This window comes from Dermacentor variabilis, chromosome 5 (assembly GCF_050947875.1).
Source record: "Dermacentor variabilis isolate Ectoservices chromosome 5, ASM5094787v1, whole genome shotgun sequence".
Classification (NCBI taxonomy): Eukaryota; Metazoa; Arthropoda; class Arachnida; order Ixodida; family Ixodidae; genus Dermacentor; species Dermacentor variabilis.
Window position 1 is genome coordinate 199,823,148 of NC_134572.1, and position 17,933 is coordinate 199,841,080.

General features: G+C 44.6%; 1 protein-coding gene across 2 annotated transcripts in view; it reads left to right on the forward strand.

Moving 5' to 3' along the window:
* LOC142583430 (uncharacterized) overlaps positions 1-17,933 on the forward strand; it is a 1,100,669-nt gene that overhangs the window by 790,002 nt on the left and 292,734 nt on the right. For both annotated transcript variants that reach the window (XM_075693897.1, XM_075693898.1), the window contains one exon: positions 8,823-8,984. In XM_075693897.1, coding sequence (XP_075550012.1) covers positions 8,823-8,984 — 162 coding nt within the window. The remainder of the gene's footprint in view (positions 1-8,822; positions 8,985-17,933) is intronic.

Here is a 17,933-nt window from a genome sequence, read left to right on the forward strand (position 1 = left end):
CGTTCGAGTATGCAATTGCGTAGAGTGTATACGTTAGATGGAAAGGTTAGCTTGGAAGAAAATGTCATGACCTTAGTTTTCTCTGCATTAATTTCCATCTTCCATACGCGACACCATTCAGCTAATGTGGTTAAATCTTTTTGTAATATGGCAACGTTATCAGGGGTGGTTATCTGTCTATAAATTACACAATCATCGGCAAACAGCCGTATTGTTGAAGTTATGTTCGTAGCTATGTCAATAATATATATTAGGAATAATAATGGGCCTAACACTGACCCTTGAGGTACCCTTGACCTAACGCGGCAGAAAGTAGATTGGTTGTTAATAATAGTTACCGACTGAGAGCGACCAGATAAAAACTCGTTAATCCACTGGGTAGTTTTCTCATCTAAGTTAAGGCTGTTTATTTTCATGATTAGCCGTTTATGGGGAACACGATCGATGTCTTTCGAGAAGTCAATAAATATTGCGTTGTATAAAGCAAATTGTGCAAAGAGTCATGTAGGTCAGTGGTTAGTTCGAACAACTGTGTTTGGCAAGACCGTTTGTATCTGAAGCCATGCTGATTTTTGAATAACTGATTAAATGCATTAAGATGACTCATAATGTGGGAGTAAATTATATGCTCAAGGAGTTTACAGCAAACTGTTGTCAGTGAAATCGGGCGGTAATTGCTTGGACATGAGGGATCAGCAGATTTGAATATAGGTATGCTATGGCCAGACTTCCAATCATCTGGAACACAGCCGGCATCCAGTGATTGTTGGAAAATTAAACACAGTATAAATGTTGATACGTGGGAAGTTAGTTTTAGTAGTTTAGAACTGATGCCATCCGGTCCAGGACTGGAGCAAAGCGGGAGCCTGTCGATAGCCCGTGATACACCTGTTGCAGTAACGGTGATGGGCTCGCTTGGATGAGTTATCGTAGAAAGAGAGACGGTACAAAACTGGTCGAGTGGCGGTTCGTCGGTAAAAGCTTGACTGAAAGTGTTCTTCAAGAGGTCACCACATGCTTCATTGGGCACCATGCAGCCATCTGCGTCCTTTAGGGTTATTGCAGTGTCCGTATCTTTAGGGTTATTTACACGCCAAAACTTTTTTGGATCAGACGATAACAAAGTGGGCAGGGTATAATTGAAATAATGATCCTTAGCTTCTTCAATTGTTTTTTGTGATTCACGAGCTAATTCTTTATATTTTTTCCACGCATAATCAGTTTTGGTTTGCGAGGCTTTATTATACGCTCTTTTCTTTTTATTCAGGCAATGTTTGACTTTTTTTGTAAACCAGGGAGCATTTGTTCTTGACGTGAATGAAATCTCAGGGATGCACGTATTTTCGATTTTCTTAAGGAAGTCACGGAACACTATCCAATTGTCATTAGTTGAACGATTAATGAATTCGTTTGAAAAGGAGCTTGCAAACTCGGTTAGCATGCTATTCATTTTTCCAAAATCTGCCTTTCTGTAATAAAGTATGCGTTTTAGCTTTGTTGGTTTATTAGGAAGTGGGAGTGGGTGCGAACAATGTACTACTCTATGGTCACTAATTTCATCAAGGACGTAAACTACAGCATTAGTCGGATTGTTAGTTAGGACTAAATCGAGGGTGCGTTCGCCTCGTGTCACCTCCTTTACCAACTGAGTTAAATGAAACAAGTGTAATGTTTGAAGGAAGCGAGACACCTCGAGCCGGGCGGGTGTTAATGGCGATGATGGCATTTACCAGTTAATAGCAGGGTAGTTAAAGTCGCCGCCAAGCAACAAAATACACTGTGGATATTTATTATAAATAAATTCAAGCACAGTGGTCATGTGGTCAACGAAATCGGGTTTGCTATCAGGAGGCCGATAACATACGCCGATGATGCATGTGCGACCTTCAAATCGGGTTTTTACAAAGATCATCTCAAGAGGGGTATCAATAACTACAAGAGAAGATTGATACGCAGTCCTTATTGCTATCAAGACACCACCTCCTCTAGACAAAGTTCTATCTTTACGAAATATTGAAAAGTAGTCAGGAAGTGACAACTCGCTATTGCGTATGTCAACCCGGAGCCAAGTTTCTGTGCATAGTATAATATCAGCAGAGCACGTGTGAACTATTGAAAGTAAAGAATCAACCTTATATATAATGCTGCGAAAGTTAGCCAGAAGAATAGATAAGTTATGTGCCTTTCTACTGACAGGCCCCATTCGTACAGTTTGTCATTCTGAGGCCCGTGGTTGTGGTGTGTCTGCCTGAATTACACGGGCAGAAACCGCATCATAGCAGTAGATGTGCCCTTTAAGCTTCAGTTTGTTGTACCGTATCGTGTAGCGGTCATCCTTTCCTTTATTTTGTTTAGCAAAGTCACGCAGCATTTTCCTTGCAAACTGTATTTTTGGGGAAAAATCTTCCTCAAGCCAGATCTTAGGTTCAACATCTCTGAGTTTATGCGCATTGCGAAGAAGTGTGTCTTTCGTCTTGAAGTTAGGAACTTGATAATTAACGGACGCGTAACATCAGGTCGAGGCTGCCCGATTTGATGCGCGCGTTCAATGTCTTCAGTGTGCAAGGTTATATTTAGGTGAGTGGAACAGAAATCTCTTACTAACTTCTCGCTAGCGTCATAGTCTTCCTTCGCAACTTCAGCTAAACCTTTGATAATTAGATTGTTTCTTCGTTAAAGATTATTCAGGTCATCTACAACATCTTCTAAGTCGCCATTCGTACGTGACAAAGTCATTTTTACTTCTTCAAGAGAGTCATTAACAGCTTTAACACCAGTGCCGATTTCGGGTACAATAGGTAGATTTTTTTCAACTGCGCAGACACGGGACCTAATATCGGCAACATCTCGCTGGATTTCTTTCAGAATAGTTGCAGTGGTGTCAAAATTCTTTTTGTTAGTATCCATGAATTCTTTGAGTAGCGCATATACATCATCTACTTTGGGGCCAGGGTTGGCTTCAATGTCCCCAGCACAGAGCAACAGCAGCGCTAAGCAAATTGACAGGGCAAGCGAGGGCTTCGGGCAGACGACACAGACTAAGCTGACTACGGCATGTGAGCGCTCAGTTAAATCAATCTTATTCCGGTGACAGGTACTGAAGGCACCGATACGAACCCTGTAGGTAACTATGTCAATTCCCATCACTCAAAGAGGTACAGGAATATTGGGCAAAAACAGCAATAAGGGGATAAGCAGCCACGGTACTTGTTAAAGAAGAAAAAAATAAGGGGTGAAGGGTGTTAAGTGCTACTACATACCTAGAACACAGCAGTGAAATGTTAAGACGATGTCGTGCGTGACCGCATATCCCGGAGGGCCAGAGCGAAGCATTGCCTTTTATGCGGTGCGGTGGCACTGGACCGAGGAGTCGTAGCGCAGGCGCAGTAGCTTGCCCTACCAGGACAGCGACGTCAGTCGGTCGACACGTGGGCCAGGCCGTATCTTCAAAGTCTGGTAGGTCGACGCACGAGCAGCAGGTGGTGGCGATGGCAGAAATCTAGAACACAGCAGTGAAATGTTAAGACGATGTCGTGCGTGACCGCAAAACCATTACATATCCGCATATCGGCATATACATTCATCGACCTTAATCCTCCTTCATTCAGTTTAATCCACCATAATCCACGAGAGTCCTCCTTAATGCACCCTAATCCACCTTCATCGACCTTAATCTACTCTAACCCTCTTTAATGCACTTTAATCCTCCTTAATCGGCCCTACTGCTTCCTCATTCACTTTAATCCACCCTAATCCACTATAATCGTCCTTAGTTCACCTTAATCCACATTCATCTACCTTAGTCCACCCTAATCCTCCTTAATCCACCCTTATTCTCCTTCATTTACTTTAATTCACTTTAGCCCACCTAATCCTTAATGCACCTTAATCCTTCTTAATCCACCCTCATCCTCCTTCGTGCACTTTAATCCACCCTAATCCACTATAATCGTTCTTAGTGCATCTCAACGCACCTTCATCCACCCTAATCCACCTTCGTCGACCTTAATCGAACCTTGTCCACCTTTATGCACCTTAATCCACTTTCATCAACTTTAATCCACCTTACCGCTCCGTAATACACCCGAATTCATCTTAATCCAATCATAAATCATCATTACTTTGCTAATCATTAATCATCTCCTATGCGCGGCTGCACATGCTTTGGTTCGCTTCGCGCCTTTCTTCGGTCACGTGATATTTTCTGTAGCTCACAACGGGACCTTGAAACAGAGGTCTAAGGCTTTCGCTTAATAAACCACACAAAAAGGGATGTCTCACAAGCAATACTTGATCAGACGCACGAAGTAAAGCATCTGATCATGTGGCGGAAAAACTGTCTGGAGCATAGAACTCGCCCCAAAGCTCCCTTTACATCGGTATACCCCGTTCATACGGCTTTAGGAAAAAACCACCCTCCTCATAAACGTTGCCTTCAGCATTATCGATGCTGTTATTAGCATTTCTCAAAATTTCGAACCCCAGTGGGGCGGGCAACTGGCCCAAAAGAACACGCCTCCATAGAATCATGCGGCCCATCCGCGGGAGCCCTCGAGGAATAGCGTGCCGTGCGCAGCCGGCGGGTGAGGAGAATCGAGGAGGAAAACGCCGTGAGGAGGAGAGTGTCGCTAGTTTCAAATTATCAAGGGGTTTTAGCCCCAGCTAAAGTCCCTTGATAATTTGAAAGTAACGACACTCTTTGAACTCTGCCGCCGCGCGACCTCCTCGCCTCCTCCTCGCCCCTTGTGCGTTCCCCCCGCGGTAACTAGTTTTGCCCCCGTTTTTTCTGCACGCCGATTGGTCTCCCTGCCGTTGCCCTTGGAAACGCGCGTATCTTGGGTTTTGCTTGTGTTTTTCTTTTTCGTTCGCGCCATTTTCCTCCTGAGCACGGCTGGCTCGGCGCTTTAGCTCGGCGTAGCGAACGTTCTACGCCGTGTTTCCTCCTCTCTGTGCTAGCGCTATGCCGGGCTGTTGCGCATATAACTGCAGCAAGAAGCCTCAAGAAGGCTACGCCATTTTTATGATAACACAAGGAAAGCGTGACCGCTTGCGCAGGAAGCAGTGGCTGCGTGACGTTGGCCGAAAGAACTTTATTCCGACAAAGAACAGCGTTGTTTGCGAGCTGAGGCGTCTTTCTCAGATCTCGCAGCACAGCATCCCATAATGCTGCATTTTTTTTTCGTTCTTCCGGCCTGCTCACCAGCGCTTTTGTTGCGGTTGTCCTCAGCATGCTTAATATTCCCCTCGCACGTCGCTAACTGTTGTTATTCAGTCGGAAGTGCAGCATTATAGATTCTGCTTTGCGCCCTGAAAAAATTAGTGGCAAATATACCCGTATATTGCAGGTGATAAGCGTTAGCTAGTCAACGTTGAGTTGTTTTTTTTTAAGTTTTAAGCCGAAAGCCTTTCGATCTCTATATTTCAAGGTCGCGTTGTAAACAGGAAGTATCACGTGACCCAAGGAAGGCCAGAGGTGACCGAAATCATGTCCAGCCCTGTATAAGAGAATGGTTGCCCATTAATGAATCATTAGTGATAGACATAAGGTGGATTAGGGAGGAATAATGTGATTAGATTGTACTAAAGAAGATTAAGGTGGATTAGAGTGCGTTAAGAAGGATTAAGATGCATGAATAAAGATTAAGATGGGTGGAGGAGGATTAAGGCGGAATATGATGGATTACTGTGAAGGGTTGACGAAAGGGCATTAGGACCGATTAGGGTGGAATAGGATGCATGAACTAGGATTAGGGAGGATTAAGGTGGATAAAGTGAGATTAAGGTCCATTAATGCGGATCAAGGTGAATTGGGGTTGATAAATGGGGATTAAGACCGATTAGGTGGGATTAGTGTAAATTAGGGTGGATTAGGGACCATGGAGCTGGATTAGGCTTGATAGAGGTGGATTAGGGTGTATTCAGGTAGATTGGGACTATTAGGCAGGATAACGTTGGATTAAGGTGTATGAATAAGTTTAAGGTGGATGGAGGATTAAGGCGGATTATGATGGATGCGGATTGATAAAGAGAATTAAGACCATATATAGTAGGCTAAGGTGCATTAGGGGCGATGTACGGTGATTAGGTTGTATTAAGGTGGATTGGGAGTACTATGCTGGATTAAGGTGGATGAAGGAGCACTAAGGTGGATTAGGGTGGACTAAGGTGAAATAGGTTTCATTGAGTATTAAGACCGATTAGACTACCACAATCCTCCTAATGCACATTAATCCACTGAATCCACATTCATCCACCTTAATCCACCTTCATTCACTTTAATCCACCATAATCGACGAGAGTCCTCCTTAATGCACCCTAATCCACCTTCATCGACCTTAATCTACTCTAACCCTCTTTAATGCACTTTAATCCTCCTTAATCAGCCCTACTGCTTCCTCATTCACTTTAATCTACCCTAATCCACTATAATCGTCCTTAGTTCACCTTAATCCACATTCATTAACCTTGGTCCACCCCAATGCTCCTTAATCCACCCTTATTCTCCTTCATTCACTTTAATTCACTTTAGCCCACCTAATCCTTAATGCACCTTAATCCTTCTTAATCCACCCTCATCCTCCTTCATGCACTTTAATCCACCCTAATCCATTATAATCGTTCTTAGTGCATCTCAACGCACCTTCATGCACCCTAATCCACCTTCATCGACCTTAATCCAACCTTGTCCTCCTTTATGCACTCTAATCCACTTTCATCAACTTTATTCCACCTTAACGCTCCTTAATACACCCGAATTCATCTTAATCCAATCACTAATCATCATTACTTTGCTAATCATTAATCATCTCCTATGCGCGGCTGCACATGCTTTGAATCGCTTCGCGCCTTTCTTCGGTCACGTTATATTTTCTGTAACTCACAACGGGACCTTGAAACAGAGGTCTAAGGCTTTCGCTTAATAAACCACACAAAAAGGGATGTCTCACAAGCAATACTTGATCAGACGCACGAAGTAAAGCATCTGATCATGTGGCGGAAAAACTGTCTGGAGCATAGAACTCGCCCCAAAGCTCCCTTTACATCGGTATACCCCGTTCATACGGCTTTAGGAAAAAGCCACCCTCCTCATAAACGTTGCCTTCAGCATTATCGATGCTGTTTTTAGCATGTCTCAAAATTTTTAACTCCAGTGGGGCGCGCAACTGGCCCAAAAGAACACGCCTCCATAGAATCCTGCGGCCCGTCCGCGGGAGCCCAGGAGGAATAGCGTGTCGTGCGCAGCCGGCGGGTGAGGAGAATCGAGGAGGAAAGCGCCGTGAGGAGGAGAGTGTCGCTACTTTCAAATTATCAAGGGGCTTTAGTGCACACTAGGGATTAGTAAGAGGCGATTGGAAGATTGGTGGAAGAAAAGTAAGGGAAACGAGAAAAAACCGAGACCTAAAAAAGCAATGTTTGCAATATGGGGTCAGAAAATTTTGTTGTGGGAGTACATAGTGGCCTTTTTTTTCTTTTTTAACCTAGGTAGGATATTAACGAGTATAATAGCAAGAGCTTGGTTGCGCAACCCACCGCCCTGTTCCAAACGAGACGCTCATAACATGATCCATCCATCCTTAGCGCGTTCCTTCGTATTTTAGCGGGCGCACGATTTTTCTTCCCACGAGCGTCTTCCTCGTTCGCTTGCTTCACAACTTCACAGACCGACGATTGTGCTGGCTTGCGGGTCACGCTTGCGCGAAAAAATTACGTAGTTAATTTGTTTATTTATTTATTCAAATAACTTACAGGCTCCTTTTGCATGGGATCATTGTGTTAGTGGGACAATATACATGGCAATCGCAAAAGCATAAGAGCAAACACAAGGATTGAAGACCAACGTTATACAAGTGTTTGCGACAAGCACAAGACATTATAATCTTAAAATCAAGAAAAGCAGTTATGGAAACTTTCAGTACTCCGAGGGCGAAGTACTGAAATTTCTAGGATGTTGTAACTACAGGCGGGACGCAGCATGCAGGGCATCCTTCTGGGCAGAAAGAAGACCACCCTGGCAGCAGCCAGGTCTGCTTGAACGCTGGCGTTCTAAGTGCCGCCAGTGACGTTGCAGTTGTCACATATTATTGGTCGACGAACTTAGACCGACGGAAAACCGTTGGCGTTATTAGGCGCATAGTTATATATTAGATAACGTTAGCTTGATGTTTACGACTGAAACCAGCGCACACAAACAGCAGCTAAGAGCAATGATAGTGCGCCAGTAGTGTGCGTGCACAAAACTCGAACGCCCGCGGCGGATGCGAGAACTCAGCCCCATCTCCACCACTAGGGTGAATGACCATTGATAGTACGTCCACTTCGCTATGGTATTTTTGCGGCCAAACGCACTTCGTGTCTCTGCAGTCGCTCTAATCCTCCGTGCGCTAGCTGCGCATGTGCATGTGCCGTCAGTGCAAAAGCATCGAAACGGCGGCGGCGGTGGCGCCAATGGCAGGAACGCGCTTCGAGGTAGCGCATAATTGCTGGGGCAGTAAAGGAATGTCAGTGTTTGAACCACATTATTCCTCATACAGTAGCTACTTGGGTGCAGCTTACTGAACTCACCTTCTTGACCACATATATATTAAGGCGGTCCTCACAAGAAATTTATTAGCGTTATCCGTATCTTCAAGGCGTGTGAAATTTCTCGTGCCCTCTGCTTACTTAACCTGCGATCGTTCCCGTCACATCAATTATGTGTGCTGACACACGTACAAGTACCACTGCTGTATATACGGCATGGATTTTATGCTGACAACAGGTAGGAGGACATTTCTAAAGCACACAAGCAGCGCTTTGAGCTTGGGTGCCTTGGTACTACGCAGGGCGAGACCGGCGCCGAAGGCCGTCCCGGTCCACAAGGCAGCCCAGGACCGCGTGGTGATATGGGTAAGGAAGGGCCCACTGGACCCACCGGAATCCCCGGCCGGCCAGGGGAGGCCGGAGAGCGCGGTCTACCAGGACCCATGGGCCCAAGAGGCTTCCAGGTGAGAAAACGCCGGTGGGCCCTCACGGAGGCTAGGGAACATGGGACGGAGCGTCACGGTGTGAGAACCGCCGTTCACGTCCTCACCTACGACTTGTGTGATGTATTTGCCGTGTAAAGCGTGAAATTTAACAAAATATTTGTTCTTGAGATCATGCTGTATAGAAAATGTATCCGGTATTTCCACAAGCAAACGCAGAGCCTTGTCTACGTACTCTGATATATGCATAACGTTGGATACTGACCGTCACCTAAGATATAAAGGTTCATCCGGTCCCTCATTTCTTTACCGTTTACGGATTACCGTGTTAAGGAAGGTATGGCCGTCGGTAGAAAAGCTAATAGTGGCATCCTGTGTGACTTTGTCAAACAAAAATATGCTTAAAGGCTTCTGCCGTGCGACAGTGTTCTTGTGGAAGGAAAACCTGGAAAGGACTGCGCGTTAACTGTTATGTCACTACGAAAACTTAACACCAGCAGTTAAGACGAACCTAGAAAGTTGCTCCGTGTGCTTGCTGGCTAACATATGCATCATAGGATGTCGGTAGAATAGTTGTTGATGCCATACACCTTTCTGGTATTGCTGTAATACGCGGCCAGCTATACTATTACGGAAAAATAAAGATAGCTGGTAAATCGTGGTAGATGAGAATTGCTGTTAGTCGTGTGCAGAAAGAATGCCTTCCACTGAATGTCTCTTGTCCCTGATCATATTTTGTCGAAATATTTTAAGCCTTTCAGTGATATCGTTCATGGCACTTCGCTTGCTCATTTCTGGACTATTATTAGGTACCTGCTTTGACCACTTGCTTATCATTCCAGGTTTTGAGACACTTGCATATTCACTCTTAGCCTTCGACATGCCTACGCCGACGCCGTGCATCGCGTCCTGATGACTTACGACATACCTTAAATATAGACCATTGGCAAAGCACATGCGGCGAGCTACTCTATTAACAATGGCGATGCGTCTCCTGCTTAGAGGAGGCCTCATCGTGGGTCAGTTTCTGAGCGTCACGTCACTCAAACTTGGGTGGGCAAGATGTTTGCTCAGATATTAGAGAGGCCTACATCCATTGCATGATTTCGCCCTTTGTTCTGGTCCGAAAGAAAAGCAACAGCTCGAGGCTTCGCGCAGCTTAGCGCAATCATAACCGGATAAAGAAGATGGAAGCATTACCCCTATTGTCGAATTGACCACGCAATTTCCTGAATACGTGGCATCACATATATTATTGACCGTCTTTCTGGGTGCATTCGAATTCCTCTGGACAACCGGGACAGTGCGAAAGTATCCTTTGTTACACTTGACTGCTATACCTATGGAAAGCGTCGACCTATTGACTTTGCAACATTGCTGCCGGGTTTGAACGATTGGTGGAGTCCCTTGTGCAAGACTGTGAGCGGAGCCCTTGTCTAGGTTCTCTCGGCAACTTGATTCTTTTCTATCCTGCCTTCGGACGCTTGCAACTTGAGCACCATTTTCGTACTTTTAGCTATTATCCATCTAGGTGGTCTTAAAGATGTTCTTTCAAATACAGTTTCAATTACCGCCAGATCAAGTAAATGTTTTGGACACCAGTCAACGCTACTGTATAGTCAGTCTTTGTGACAGAGTATCAGCGGAAGGAGTTCCCAGAAACGAACGAAAAGACGCATTTGTTTGTGCTCGTTTTATAGCAGATACTAGAAAGGGTAGACAATATAGCGAGCAGCATGCGCACCGAAGGTTCGGCACGCAGGCGCATTCGCTTTATCTACAGGATGCATCTTCCTTTCTACGAATGAAAAAAACTAATTTAAACAATAAAATTATGTGGTGTTACGCGCCAACCCCGCGACCTGATTATGAGGCACGCCTTACTAGGCGACTCCAGAATAATGTGGAGCAGCTGGGATTCTTTAATGTGCACCTAAAGCTAAGTACACGGCTCTTTTCGCATTTCGCCCCCAGATAAATGCAGGCGGCGTGACCGGGATTGGATTCCGCGACCTCGTGCTTAGCAGCTCAACACCATAGCCACTAAGCAACTACGGCGGGCGTAGACTACTTTAATATTCTGACAGAGAACAAAGCCACTAAAGCACTTCATAGCACCGCTTAATCATGAACACTTCATGCACACTTCATAACCTTCAGATTCTCATCGCAGAACCTGCACCAGGTTGTCGCCTTATGTCAACCGCTGTGGTTTAGTTCTCTCGCACTGCCATCTGAATGGTGCTGGTGTCGGTGGCGAGTGCGTAGTGGCGGGTTCCTTTTCAGCATGCTGTTAGACCTGGCACTGTACTCGCGGCTCTCATCTGGTATGTCATCTTCGTGGAGCGCCGCAAAGCCCACTCTTTTAAAATCATTCTTTTTCTCAAACAATGCTAACTCGTTACGCTTATGCCCTGGACCATTGTCTGTGCAGACTTCAATAAGTAATGAATCGATTGCAAACACTGGCGCTCAGTTATCTCACAACTGTGACGGTCTTTGTGTAACATAAAAGATGTACACACGCCAAGATTCATAGCGCATCAAAAAGACAAACGCACCCCATGTATTCGGTTTTAGCGCAGCTTCTAGCGCTGCTTCCAGTACTGCTCGCAACCTGTTATCATTCTGCTGTTTAGTAGTACCCCACACTATAATACTGCCAACGTGAACTTGTACGCCTGGCAGTGTCTCCAAGGTGTCGCTAAGAGTCTCTTGAAACATTTTTGGAGCGGAGGCTACTCTAAGGGACGCTCTAAAAAGCAGTAACAGCCAAAAGGAGTAGTAATTTTTCGTTCACTTTTAATTCGGCAGCGATATCTGGTAAAAACCGTATCTGGCGTCTAGGCACGTAAAAACGCGACTTGGTGCTAGTTCAGATTCAATATCAGCTCGACACGAGATCTCATTACGCTGATGCTTTTGGCGCTCGTTAATTTCCTTCGACTCTAGGCATTGTCTAATTTTGCGGGCCTTTTTTGCACAATAAGCGTAAGATTCACCTATTCTGTTGATTAGTCATGCTTTGCTGTATTGGCAGCTTTAAGTATGCGGATAAGTTTTTCGCCCTCAGTCAAAGAAAGAGGCGTATGGTGGGCTCTCTAAACGAGTGGCGCAGTGTCATCTCCAAGAGCCATCCTGTATAATCGCGTGATAGATCTGGTACCGGAGAAAGAACTTCTTCGTTTCTACCTACGTCGTTCACGGTGCGTGGGAACACTTCAAGCAGTTCGCTCGCTTGAATACGTGAAACTTTATTTATTCCATACATCAGAATGAGGAAAGGGCACTGCAGACGAATAGCAAGTGTTGTAGGTTGAATGTGCCTGTGGTCCCATGACCCCGTGTATAAACTTCACGCGACAACTTCAGATCAAGCACTATATTTCAAATTCCAGTAAAAAAAAATGAGATCATCACATTCTCATACGCAACGAAATCACAAGGAAATAACTGATGGATTGAAATTCACACAATAACAATCACAAAGTTCTTGAACTTGATTAGTGGTAATGCAAGTAGGTTGCATTTATATAAGCAGTATTTGCCAAAAAAAAAACTGGCTTAGGAAAGAAATACTTAAGAAGAACGGCGCATTCTTCCGCACTTCTAAAAATGAGCTTTTCTTTGTGTTCTAGTCTAGCAACAGAGTTGAAGTACTTGAGCACTTCGGGTAGGGAAAATCTGAGGTAATACAGCAATCGGTATCCTAACATGCTAAAAACAGAGATAATCTGAGAGTGGACAAACAATTTATGCTCGTGTTCTGTTTAGCTAATCCCTGCAATATACCCGCTGCTTTTTTGTAGTACGAGTAGTTTATTGAGGCTCACTTTGATGTGGTGCCGCAAACCAGATGGCAATAGCTTATGTTAGTGACTGAACATCTTAATAAATTGCTAGCTTCAGACGCGTTGGAAAATCGGATCGGCATCTTGAGAGCAAACCAATTGACCTAGAAACTTATTATCAAGGTAATGTGAATGCCCATTCTATTTGATGCTAAAGTCAAACAATACATTAAGAGATCTGAAGCTCTCAACGAAATCAACATCTTTACAATAAATTCAGACGCTTTACTGCAATCAATCGGTGCACCTAAAGTTAGCTTCTTGATTTGAACGTTACGCAGTGTAATTTCTTCTTGCAAAACTAGTGTATATTCCCTTCAACTGTCCTTTCCGATAGAGATCTACGAATCAGGTATCAAGGAGCGCTTACTAAGAAGTAGAGCTGCTCTTTTTACTATTCTTTTGTCCAATGGTTTTGAGAATACAGGTAAAATAAAGATTGATCAATAATTACCAGCAAGATTCTGTATCAACCCTCAAGTGTAACTGATACTATGGGTATTTTTATTCTTTGCTGAAAAAAGGCAGACGAAATCGCCTGAAATAAAATATGGGCCAAGTAAGGAGCTCTAACGTCATGTACATATTTCACAGGTTATGAACTGAATACTGTTAAGAGCAATTCTAAGATGGGACAGAGGCACGGGACAAGCGCTAACGTTAGGTTGTCAAGGTATATTTCACAGGTTTTATCTGTAAATCATAATTGTAGGCACTTTAAGATTATTTAAGATAAATTTGTTCAGCGAGAACATTATCAATGTTAGGGCAATAACGTCCCATTAACTCATTTCGTTTGTCATAATAAAGGGCTTGTACAGGACACCCTGACAACGTTAAGTTCGTAAAAAAATAAGTTGAATTTTCCATTTGACTGTTGAGGAGAGATACAGCCACAATCAATGGTAAGCTCACCTATATTATAACTTCTGTATCTTCTTAAAATTGTCATTTAAACGTTTTCAAATCACACTTGGGCAATATTATACTTGGCTTTGTCTATCGTACGGGTCTGCTCTTCCTGAGTAGAAAGACCTAGATATCCGACGACGCCTTTGAACGATGGCTTCCAAGTGCGGTAGTTCTCAGGTCGGTCACCAAAATTGATAACACCGCTTGAAATAATGTCATTGCAGCACAGGAATTTAAGGACACCGGCTAGCTCTGAGCTAGAACTGATATGTGCCGGGGCGTAAACAGGTGGCTGCGGAACAAAAAGGGCAGCAGAGTAGTGAGGTGGCCGCTCATCAGATCGCAGACACATCGAACTATTCGCAGCTGCGTTGGCCCCCGGCGACGTGTGAGCATTGTTTGCGTCGTCACTAGAGTTGGTAAAAGCGTCCTCAGTAAACACAAGCGCAGGGTTGCGTAGGACTTCCTGTTCGTTTATATATCTCCTAGTGTGTTGCGTTCGGTTCACGGAAGGGAGCGTGCCCATGCGCTCCCCGCCATCCTCCTCGACGGCTGCCTCGAGCGCATTCGCCTGTGCGTTTGCAGCTACCGCTTCTTTTTCATGCTGCAGCATATCCAGTTCAGCCTCAATCCTTGCATTCTTAATGTGCAAGGTGGCCTCTCTGCGTCCAAACTCTGCTCTGACAGGGATGGCTTCTGCTTGCTCATGTGCGTGTATGGCGGCTAGGCTGATTGTTGACGAGCTGGATTGTCGTGACCACGGAGAAACGCTTGAGTGGGCTGATAGAGCGCTGCGACGTTGTCTCTTGTAAGCGTTCGCGTTCTCCTTCTGTAGCCTCACGTAACTTGTCGCTTACAGACACATTATGATCTACGTCGATTGCTTTCTGAAGCTCTAATTGCTGCTGGGTTTCAGATCTGCTCGTTTTGGCGAGGAAGGTTGCGTATCTGTCAGCGACGTGCTCGTAGCGCTCATAGCTTGCACCAAGCTGCATTGCTACGGTGTTATTTTCTTCCTGTTTCGCACATGGCACTTTGGTGATAGCGGTCTCCACGTACTTCCAGGCAGCGTCTACTCTCCGGCAGTGCTCTTCGCGGCTCATTTAATACGTTCCTTTAGCTTTCAGAGAAAACATAGTTGCTATTTGTGATCGACTGTTAGCCTAGGGAGGTCCATGATTTGCTGTCATAACTTGAGACGTTTCATTCGTCAGCTCGTCCTGATCCATTTTGGCGTGCGTTCTTCACAAAGTATCTCACTCAAAGCGGACGTATGCATTGAAACCTGCTAAGCTGCGCGATGAAATTTGAAACAAGCCCACCTTGACTTTTACCTGTGCTCTTTCAGCTGCTCAACTTCTAGATGATGCCGTGTCCTTGCAATAAGCGGATGTCATGGTCAAACTGGAAGTCTTGTCGTCCGACGTATTCCACTGCGGCGGATGTTGAGTTGGCGGCTGATAACAGTCGACTTCACGTTTTTTCTATATTGGCCTCGAGGATCGCACACAACGGGATCAAAGCGTCCGCTGTCCAACTAGATAACTGGTCGAACGCAGCTGAACATTTAAAATGAACTTCTGTTACATTGAGGTCAACAAAGCAAGTTAAATATACACAAAACGTTCAGTTTTTCAGCCGCAAAGAAGTGGTCGTGTGTCTAGGGCCGGTGGGGCGAATGTAGCCGTCCTATGTTTGTCGAACCGCGGTTTCAATCCCCGTTGTCGCCCCCAGGCCTGGGAACCACCACCTCGAAGCGTCATCACTGCAGGGAGCGAGTCCTTTCTGAAGGCGCTTGAGCGAGTCCTCTCTCTCGCGCACAGGCTCGGAGTCCGCGGGGGGTCAGCGAAACAGAACGCAATAAAAGCAAGGCTCGCTTCCCTCTTCAAAGAAAAGCCCGGCCGTGCGTTATCGATGCGCACAGAACAGCAGGCTTCTGCGAATATACGTGTTTCGCTATTCATACTTGACGCAAGAATTTATTATTCAACGTCGTGCAATATATGAGTTCCTATTGAAGGTTCAACGACACTTATTCGAGTCTTCGCGGGAGGAACACAGATGCAAGTAATTACTGTTCCGTGTGATTCGGCTACAGGAAGGCCATAGTTGTTGAGTAGAGTCTCGAAAGCACGAGGCAGATAACTCTTGATCACTTAGATCGAGTCGGTTGAGCAGAATCTCTCGCTTTCAGGCGCCCTACGAATATTTCATCTGAAAGTAATCGAAAGAAGTTGTTTCGCCATCCCCACCATATTTTCATTACAGTAAGATGATGAGCGCTTTTTACTGCGATACCCCCAACATATACATTACTATATAGGCATCTGGCGGCATACTCCTCTGTTGTTTAATAACTTTCATTGTCATGTTACATCAGATAACGTAAAGCAACTGTTAATCCTTTGCAGCTTCTCAACGCACCGGACCTGGAGTTGTGAGCGGTACTACATGCGCTTATGAAAAATAGTAATCCTACCTTTGTTTCACCAAACAAATTCTCTATAACATTTTACTTCCTTTTCTTCAAAAATGATAAATTATTTGTTATCTTCTTTGACATGCAAGCGATGTATTTCTAGAACAATTATGTTTTATTCCACTTGGAAACTTCATAGCCCTGTTTCTTACGCTCTATAAACTGCACAATGTGTCACAAAAGGTGCCCCTATACCCACCTGTTGCCAAAAGAAATAAAAGCAACTGTTTCACTTGTTGCATCGCAGATGGTTGGCTCGCATTCCCTTTCTTAATGAAAACGCGTCTGTTATTTCCCCTAGGAAGCCGAGTGACCGTTTTTCTCATGAAGGTTTCGCATCGCACTTTACTTTTCGGCAACATGGCTTCTGTGATCAGCACCTGGAAAGTGCACGTAAGTAAAAGCACATAATAAAGAAAGTCAATATCTGATAGAGCAAGCCAAAGGAGTGTTTCTTATAAATGTTAGGTCTTTGTCCTTATTACCGCTCCTTTCCTGTCAGGAGTCGCTCACGGCCGACCGACCCCGGCAATGGTGTACTGAAACTGGCGCTATAGACTACTGACCCAGGCGGAAACGCAAAATAATTGCTGGAACATGCCCTCCACCAAAAGCTTTGAATATGTAGGGTCTTCCTTTATTTCTTTTTTAATAGGCTTTGCGGGTATATGCTTCATATTTTACCTGCGTTTGTATTTTCTTTGTCGTCTTGCACTATTGTGAAGCCGTTAGAATGGCTGCGTTATCTCCATCTGGCAGGGCTGCTGAAAGGAGGAAGTCATTGAACAAGAAATCTAATTCTAAAGAATGCCGTGTATGCCGTTGTGGATCTGCCGCACGACATGTGCTGTAGACAGAATATTTGTTGGCCTAGTTGTCCTTGCATTCATTATGAGGAAAATTAGCGCAACAAGGAGACAACGAACACAAGGAGGGCAGACAAGCGCTTGCAGAACGTGTTCAGTGTGCCGGCTAAAGGGTCACCGTCTCCTGACGAGTGACCCTCTAAGATTACAGTTGTCGCGCACGATTCGCAGCCAATCTTGTAAAAGGTTGATTTCTGTGTGTCTCACTAGCGACACGCACTTATCTGCAAAATGTGTCAATATATATGAAGTTGCAAATTTCAACACTTTACGCGAATCACCTGTTGATATTTAGATCCGACATAATTTGGACGGGCCGCCACATTCATACTTCAGCGAACTTAACAACTAGCTTCACCTCCCACTACAAGAAATAGATCAGATTAGTTTATTCTGTAGCCAAATAATAGGCACTGAGTGCAAATATTGCATTATTTTCTGTGAGAATCTAACTGATTTGAACTAAAAATGACAGCTTGAATCTCCACTCCGCGGAGCTTATGATGTCTTGAATGTGGTTTCTGATGTGTTTTTGTATTTCTTAATCAAAAATATTTATCATGTACATATTCATGTCTACTAACTACCTATATGTATCTCACTGCCCGTGTTGACACTGCCGACCACAGATCTCGTCGTCGTAACCTTGTTTTTATGGGCTCAAAGATTGTCCGAATGAAACCTGGCGAGAGTTCGAATAACTAATCATTGATCCCTGCATCCAGCGTCTTCAGTCTCCTATTGAATCAGGTGAAATTGAACGCGCTCACGGGCTCGGGGCTTATCACCATGGCAGGTGCAGACCAGAAATTGTCAAATTAGCTCACATTAAAGATCAAGACCTCATTCTTTCTCTAGCTAA